Raw genomic sequence first — 9415 nt, forward strand, 5'->3', positions numbered from 1 at the left:
CAGAGCTCCCATATAGCACTGGGCAAATCACCTGCAAAGGATCTATTTCAAGTGCTGAAGAACAAAGATGTCTCCTTGAGGATTAAGGTATGCCTGACACAAGCCATGGTATTTTCAATTACCTCATACACATGTGAGAGGTAGACAATGAACAAGGAAGACCGAAGAAGAGTTGATATTTTTGAGTTGTGGTGTTGGTGAAGAATGCTGAAAGAACTAACAGGCGTAATGCTCCTTGGAAGCGAGAATGGCCAGACTTCGTCTCACACACTTTGGTCATGTTGTCAAAAGAGACCATCCCTTGGAGAAGGATGTCGTGCTTGGTAAGGTGGAGGGTCGACAAAAGAGGGGAAGGCCCTCAGTGAGATGGATTGACACAATGGCAGCAGCGATGGGCTTAAGTATAGCAAAAATTATGGAGCTGGCACAGGACCAGCCATTGTTTCATTCTGCTGTCCATAGGGTCGCTATGAGTTGGACACAACTTGATGGTACCTAACAACAACAACATATTTAATAAATATCAGAAAACCTAATCGGTAATATGTTACAATAGTCTTTTCTTATATGTCAATGTTTAATCTATAATTGCTTGTGGTAGGATTCCAGAGAGCATTTAAGAGAATGTCTAAGATTTTTCAGGCTCAAACTTGTTTCAGAATAAGAATTGACTCTCATGTCCTTCTTGGGTGTCATTTTGATGCCAAACAGTATAAATTTTCATTCATTCATTTATTCAGCACCTAAAAATTACAAAGGGCGTGATAAGAGCTATGGGATATTCAAATATTAATAAGACTTAAGTTAATATCTGTTCTTAAGTACATCACAATCAAGCAGAGGATAAGTATTCAGAATACTCAAGATGACAGTCATATTAGCAGTCCCTCAGGGAAAATTCTATAGATGCCCCTTAAGTATATATTTTTAAATATGTGCTGATAATTATTATGGTCTCTGTCACCTAACATGTTCCTCTGGTCATTTTTGGAAGAGAAGAATCCTTGGTCCATATCATTACCCATTTTCTTTTTTCTAACCTCCAGTGTAAATCCTGGGGAGGCAGGAACTGGGTCAGTGCTGTTTTCTTTGCCCTTAGCCTAACCTAGTTCCCTACCTGAACTTTGAGCTTTGTTGATGATTATGATAGTGAGAAACACTGCTCTGTACACTCAGATACATTTCAAAGAGAGTTGTCCACTGTATCTCGAAATGTATTCACTTCCATCATTTATGGCTCTCTGACTTTGCATGTGACTTGTCCTTGCTTTCCAGGCCTTCAACAACTATCGTGTCCTGGAATTACTTCAGATGCTGGTGACAGGCGGGATAAGTGCTCAGCTGGAACAAAGTTTGGATAAGGATAAGCAGCATGGGTCAACTGACAGCTTTCCTACATACTTTTCTGCAAGAGCACGATGTAAGCTGGGGCTTCTCTCCTTGAACAACACCATTCTATCAGACATTCAAGTGAGTCTACTCTTGTCATACAAGAGATTCCCATTTTCTTACATTTCTGGGTTTCTGAAAGTGATCCAGCTACTTGGGTTCCTAAATAGCCTATAGCACAGAAATAGTAACAATAATAAAAACAAAAAATAATACTTTATGTTCATAGAGTATTTTACAATTTACAGTGCATTTTTATCTGTACTATATTTATTCTTCATAATAGTCCCGAAAGTTAGATAAAGGGATTGATATGTTTCTCATCTTACAGACATGGAGATGAATCTACAGGAAGCATGAGATAAGTCTACTGACTTTTGTTCTTTGACAAGGGTATAAATAATAATTGGAATAGTTAATGTTTACTGAGTACTTCCCTGTGACTGTTCTGCTTTGATTTTTGTTGTTTTTGTTCTTGTTGCTTTCACTTAACCCAATAATTTAAACATTTATTAATTTTATTAATTCTCAGATCAAGAATCTGAGGATTAGAGAAGAAAGGACTTCCCTGAGCATATAGTTTACCAGGGCAGAGCAAGGGATTGCCTAGGTCATTCTAACTCAGGGTCTGCCCACAATGTCTGTACTTGAACTGCTAAAGAAACCAGATCAAGCCAGCTAAAATCAGGCAGAAGAATCTGACTGGGCTAGCCAGTGGAAAATACTTGAGTTTTCTTAATCCAGGAAACAAGTAGACAGTAGATTATGGCAGGAGAAAAGATAATTCTGAAAAATTCCAATGAGCCCTCAAGGCGTTTGGGGATCAAGATAAAGTCCAGACTAGGAAGGAGTACTGTAGTTATCAGTTGGGTGTCTTTTGGTTTAGTTTTGATTGACATGACATCCAGCTTCTTGATATTATTGCTTAGGGGAAGGGCTTTACAGGGAAACATCTTTTGCTGACTTGGAGGACATCAACAGAACCCCCTTCACGAGGAGTAAGCTTTTCCAGGCCTGTGCACCTATTGTATCTTAGTATATGCTACCCAAAAACGCAAGAACTGTGTTCTGTGCATTTGAATTCCAGGTGGGGGGGACAATCCCTTCAGTACTCTCAGTATGTTCTGGTCCTTACATTTATGTTGTCCTGGGTTCCTCAGCTAGTGATGACATATGACTTCTTACAAGTCTAGAGAAATGTCATGGTACTTTCTTTTTGACATCAGAGTTGACAGTGGATTGGTCTATAAAGATCCACACTCATCTCCTTCCTCTCTGCATTCATGTCTTGCCCTTAATTTGACCTCTATCCCTCAATTTGACCTCTATCCTAAGACATCACAGAACTGAACAAACTATTCTCTTTTGATGTTACTGAACATTTTTGTTGCTTCTTCTGACCTTGTTGTCTGTCATCTGAGAACAAAGCCAAGAGGAATGGTAGGACTGTGAGCTCTTATAGTGTGAAATAAGAAGATGACTCTTTAGAGATCACTTAATATCCTAACTAAGTACCTGGAAAACAGAATTTCCCAACCTACTTCTAATTATTAAATCAAAATGATTAGCAAAACAATTTGTAGTAGGAAGACTAATTCCAAACCCATCAGAGGTTCTTGAAAGGACTAGAATGACAAAACCAATTCCTGGGCTTAGAGTATCAGAACAAGTGATAAACCTAATCACCAAGCCACTTGACACTGCCACTGTGAAAATATTAAGAAATTGCTTTCTGATCTTCTAAATTTCTACTACAAAGAAAAGTAAGTGACACACCAGTACATGCTTATTCATGCTTGCTTTAAGTGTCCAGATGCCATCTGTTTTTCTCTTCTCTCCACAGCCAAGAGATTACTTTGGACAAGTGTTCTGTGGCTCATTAAATAATTTTGGAATCATGTGCCTTGGCTTATACCGCATGATAGATGAAGAGGAGCACAACCCAGAACACAAAAGGGGAGTATGCTAATTTGGAAAGTGCTAACCAAGCATGAGAACAAAAGCTACTGTATTCATTGTGAATAAGAAGGCCAGAGATCAGGGTCCATAGTTGCAAGGAAGGTGCAGGGGAAGTGAATACTGGTATAGGAATAAGGAAGAAAGGGTACAAACCACATAAAGCACGATGATGAGAGCCCAATTAATATTGGTCACACTAGGAGAATGGAGGTTCTTTGTCCAGTGAAAAATGAAACGTAGACTAAGATTTTAAGTCATGGCTCTTTGGTAGCTTGCTCTCACTCATATCTGGGCAACTTCCTAAAGCAGTTAGGCACTGTCTACAATCAAGAAATTTACTTGTTTTCTGCTGGACTCATTGAATACATATTTATTGAGTGCCTCCTTTCCAGCATCTGTGCTTTGTATGTATAAATATATTTGTTGATATTTCCATTTGAAGAAAGATCATTCTTAAAATAGTGGGGGAAGATAGAGAAAATGTGTGTGAAGGGCAGAAGGGGCAGAGAGCGGGTACAATCTAGAGACATTGCAGTAATGTGATTCCAAACTAAGATTCTCACAGTGGATTCAATAAGGAAGGAGATATTAGAAAGAGTGGAGTGGAAATAGACTGATATAGCCTGTTCTAGGAGAGAAGAGGAGGAAACCAAACCATTGTGAGTCCAAAACTGTGAGTAGAGTAGTGTTAAAAAGAAAGAAAGACAATTTTTTTCAGTCATAGAAGAAAAGGAGAACTATAATGGATGGCAGGGTAGTTATATCTGTCTGTGGGAGATGTAGTTAAGGGAATTTTTATTTAACATCTGAATTTCTTAGTTAAGTACAGGCATAGCCATTGCTGAGAAGGAAGATGGAAGTATTGTATGGAGATGAGAAAGAGGTAACAGTTTAGATTAACTGCTGAAAAGAATGGAAGTGGGGGACTCATTGTAGATTTATAGAAGCAATACTATGTTGTAAAGGGGAAGGAGAAGGGATTAAAAGTCTTAATGAAGTTACAGAATAGATGTATTCCGAGTAAGGGAATAAGAAAGATAAAATGATGGAAAGTTGTGGTCAGAAAGTGATTTGTTATAGCTTAAGAATTTAGAGGTTGAGACAGTGTCAAGAAATGACAACACCCAAGATATGGCCATGGAAGTGTTTTGGAGATAAAGATATGGGGTAGTGGAAGTCAAATAATTGTTTGGAGGCTGCAGTTATAACCCACGGAGACACTACAAACACCTGAGATGATGGTGGCTCTTCAGTTTGAGAGAAAGAGATGTTCCAAGTGCTAATGACCTAAGTAAACACGGAAGTCTATAGATGATACTGAGGAGCTGGCTGGAGGATGAGGGTGTAGCAGTGTTAGTCATGGGTTGGAAGGGGGTGATGTTCGGGAAGCAGTATTGGAAAGCATGAATAATAGAGTTCTGCTTGAACTCTATCCCTTCCCTCTACCACCAAGGAAAACCAGCCCTGTGGAGTATGGTGATTTGGAGACTGTGAATTGTACTTGAAAGGAAGGCCCTAGGGGAAATGACATCCTAAAGAGAAAAACAAGAAGTAAAAGGATATTTCTCTTTTACAAAGAGTATTTGATTGTAGAACATCAAATAGAATAGGGGTACTATAAAGATAACATAAGTGGGAGGATTATTCAGTGAAAGAAAGTCAACATTGTGTTGAGATGAGTGTTTAGGAGAGGTGATCATTTGGGCAGCAGTAAAGAAATGCAGAACAAAAGTCATGAAATGTTATCTTGCCTCAATGTTCTGACATTGAACACTGGTGTATTAGTTAAACTCACGTTTCCTGAGGATGTATTATGTGTGCCTGGTATTGTGCTAAGTAAGGCACACTGCTTCTGTGCACCGTCTTTCCATGGGTGTTCTTTAAGCATTCAGTATTTGCTTATCAGTCAGGGTTTCAAACAGAAGTTTGGTGATAATATACATACATGTATATGTATATATATATATTTGTTGTTGTGTGCTGTCAAGTCCATTCGGACTCATAGTGACCCTGCAGGACAGAGTAGAACTGCCCCCATACAGTTTTCTAGACTGTAATCTTCATGGCAGCAGATTGTCAGGTCTTTTCTCCCATGGAGTGGCTGGTGAGTTTGAATCACCTACCTTTCAGTTAGTGCCACCAGGGTTCCATTTGTATGTGTGTGTATACATATATATGTGCATGTGTGTGTGTAGACACACACACATATACATGCATATGTATATTCTTCATTAGCCAGAGTATATTCTGCATGAAAGGAGATAGCATAAGTATTAACTAAATTAAAAAAAAAAAAACCTCACTGCCATTGAGTCGACTCTGACTCATAGTGACCGCCTTTGAGTTTCTGAGGTGGTAAATCTTTATGGAAGTAGATTGCCCAGTCTTCCTTCCACGGAGTGGCTGGTGGGTATGAATTGCCAACCTTCTTGTTAATGGTCAAATACCTTAAGCACTGGGAGCGCTGGTAGCCTAGTGCCTAAGGCACTTGACTGCTAACCAGAAGTCTGGCGGTTCAAACCCACCAGCCACTTCTCAGAAGGAAGGTTGAACAATCTACTTCTGTAGTGATACTGCCTCGGAAACTCAAGGAGGGGTCGCTGTGAGTCGGGTCCGACTCAACGGCACATAACAACAACAACAACCTTAGGCACTACACCCCCAGAGCATAAGCATCAGGCTAAGCATAAGTCAGGATGAAAATATCTGGAGTGATGTGTTCTGATTCTGACAAAGTTTAGCTAAGTACTCAGTATTTTGTCAATTAGATTCATTAGCATAGTGGCTATTAAAAGCAGAGAAACCTGGATTCAGAAAGGTCATTAGTGATCAATTATTCTAAACCACAACCTTACCCTTCTCCCATTAAAAAACAAGGTCAGAGATGGTTGATTTAGAAGAAGGCGTGGAAGCCGGTCCCCCATTTCCTACTATAGATCTTTCTTTTTTCACTGGGCCATTTGATGGGCTTCATCAATAGTAAGCACAGGTTAATTTACTACATCAGATACCCAGAAAGTAAAACAAAACAAAAACTTCTCTTCCTTTGACCAGCCAAATGATTTCCTTATTTTGACCATTGCCCATAGCCTCACTGTCCCCACTGCAGAGGCTCAGAATTCATCTTTGGCTTCTCTTGCAGGTTTGTGATTACGCGGCCAGCCAAAGATTTTAAACTGCTGCCCTCGGATCTTGTGTTTTGTGCCATCCCTTTCAGCACTTCTTATTACAAAAAAGACAAAGGTTCATCTCAACAGCCATATGAAATTGCAAATCTAGTGCTACTGACCCAAGAGAACATTCCAGACTCAAGTCATCCTCACACAGTTAACCCAGTAAACAAAGTTGGATCACAATATTGGCATTCATCAGTCCCACCTGAGAAAGTAACAACCAGTGGCTTTTCTGTACCTAAGCAAACAACATTAACTCAGAGTGATATGCTACCATCCAAGATACCTACAGGTGAAAATAGGAAAGAAAATGAAAAGGAAAACATATGGGAAATAATTCAGGATGATACTTCTGTATCTTCAGTGCCAAACTAGACCTGTCAATACTCTCTGCAAGCACCTACCTCACTGCTTACAAGGCATCTCCAGAGATGGGGACTTCAAACAAGAAAAATAAAGTGGAGCCACACCTTTTGATGCCCATTGCTTAGTGAGATTGAGTAGCAAGCTCAGACTTAGAGACCAAAATCTCATCCATTCCCACCAGATCTGACATGATCAATAAATACATGACAAAAGCCTCTGCAAAAAAAAGTTCATTGGTCCATTTCCACTGAGCAGAAAATATGTTAGTTTGAGCTGTGTTAAAGAAGTCCTTCAGCACTTGCTGGATTCAGATAGTCTCGATCATGAAAGATAAGTAATCAAGGAAAAAAATGAGAAAGTCTTAGAGACAGGGGACATAGTCCACAAAAGTTTAGCACTTGGAGGGAGAAGTCACTCCCAATTGGTGATTTTATGATGATGAGCTTTCTAATCAGAGGTGCTCTTTGGCTATGGAGTATAACCTAGGTAGTAAAGAGAAGAAAAAAATAAATAAACCAAGTTTCTCATACATTATTTGACATAATTTTTGTGATATCCTTGACATTTTTAACATTTTTATTAATTTAGTAGTATTACTCCAATTTTACAAAAGAAGAAACTGTCATATATAGTGTTGCCAGATAAAATTAGAATTTCAGATAAACAACAAATAAACTTTTAGCATAAGTATTATTTAGTATAACCATTATATTACTATGCATAATACACACATACACAAATATCTTACAGGAGATCTGGTGGTGCAGTGCCTAAGGCATTTGACTGTTAACCAGAAGGTTGGTGGTTCAAACCCACCAGGTACTTTGTGGAAAGAAGATGGGACAATCTGCTTTCCTAAAGATTTACCACCTTAGAAACCTAATGGGAGTTGCTCTGAGTAAGAATCAACTCAGTGTTAGTTTGGTTTGGTTTTGGTTTTATATATTGCATGTATAATATAACTATTTATAATCATAAGGAGCTCTGGCAGTATAGTGGTTAAGGCATTAGGCTGATAACCAAAAGGTCAGTGGTTGAAAATTCACCAGCTGCTCAACAGAAGAAAGATGAGGCAATCTGTTTCCATAAAGATTTATAGCCTTGGAAACCCAATGAGGGTCACTATGAGTCAGAATCGACTTGATGCAGATGCAGTGAGTTTGGTTTTTGGTCATATCCATATTATACAGCTCTGGTAGCATAGTGCCTAAGGCATTTGACGGCTAACCAGAAGACTGGTGGTTAAACCCCACCAGCCACTCCCCAGAAGGAAGGTTGGTAGTGATACCGCCTTGGAAACCCAAAGAGGGGTCGCTATGAGTTGGACCCCACTCTATGTCAGTGAGTTTGGCTTTTTTTGTTTTATTACTATATATAATATATATAGTCACATATGTTACACTTACTATTACTATGTCTGATATATATACATATAATTATATGGTATGTAATATTAATATGCTATATGTTCTAGTTATGTGTCAAGTCAGTTCTGACTCATAATGACCCTGTGTACAACAGAACAAAAGACTGCCTGGTCCTGTGCCATCCTCACAGTCGTTGCCATGTTTGAGTCCATTGTTATAGCCACTGAGTCAATGAATCTCATTGAGGGTCCTCCTCTTTTCTTCTGACCCTCTACTTTACCAAGCATGATATTCTTCTCTGAGGATTGGTCCCTCCTGATAACATTGCCAAAGTAGTCCATGTTGTTGTTGTTAGGTGCCGTGGAGTCAGCTCTGACTCATAAGGACTCCATATACAACAGAACAAAACACTGCCCGGTTCTGCATCATCCTCACAACACTTGCTATGTCTCAGTCCATTGTTGCAACCATTGTGTCAATCCATGTTGTTGGAGTTCTTCCCTTTTTTCGCTGACCCTCCACTTTACCAAGCACGATATCCTTCTCTAAGGACTGATCCCTTCTGACAACATGACTAAAGGAGGTGAGATGAATTCTGTCATTCTCACTTCCAAGGGACATTCTGGCTGCACTTCTTTCAGGGCAGATTTGTCCATTCTTTTGGCAGTCCAATGGTATTTTCAGCATTCTTTGTTAGCATTACAATTCAAAGGTTTCAACTCTTTGTCATAGTCCTTATTCATTGCCAAGCTTTCACATGCATATGAGGAGACTGAAAATACCATGGCTTGGGTTAGGCACACCTTAGTCTTCAAAGTGACATCTTTGCTCCTGAACACTTTAAAGAGGTCTTTTACAGCATGTTTTCCCAGTGCTATATGACATTTGATTTCTTGACTGCTGCTTCCATGGGTATTGATTGTGGATCCCAGTAAAATAAAATCCCTGACAACTTCAATCTTTTCTCAATTTATCATGATGTTGCTTATTGGTCTAGTTCTGAGGGCTTTTGTCTTCTTTATGTTTAAGTGTAATCTAGACTGAAGACTGTAGTCTTTGATCTTCATCAGTAAGTGCTTCAAGTCATCTTTACTTTCAGCAAGTAAGGTTGTGTCATCTGCATATTGCAGATTCTTAATGATTCTTCCTTCAATTGTGATC

General features: G+C 39.2%; 1 protein-coding gene across 1 annotated transcript in view; it reads left to right on the top strand.

Moving 5' to 3' along the window:
* KCNU1 (potassium calcium-activated channel subfamily U member 1) overlaps positions 1 to 6896 on the top strand; it is a 245574-nt gene extending 238678 nt beyond the window's left edge. Inside the window, 3 exon segments of the mRNA XM_007935054.1 lie at positions 1276 to 1470; positions 3233 to 3366; positions 6491 to 6896. Of these exon segments, the coding sequence (XP_007933245.1) occupies positions 1276 to 1470; positions 3233 to 3366; positions 6491 to 6896 (735 nt within the window).
* Positions 6897 to 9415: the final 2519 nt, after the last annotated feature.

This window comes from Orycteropus afer, unplaced genomic scaffold (assembly GCF_000298275.1).
Source record: "Orycteropus afer afer isolate SDZICR_OR568_19922 unplaced genomic scaffold, OryAfe1.0 scaffold00024, whole genome shotgun sequence".
Taxonomy (NCBI): Eukaryota; Metazoa; Chordata; class Mammalia; order Tubulidentata; family Orycteropodidae; genus Orycteropus; species Orycteropus afer.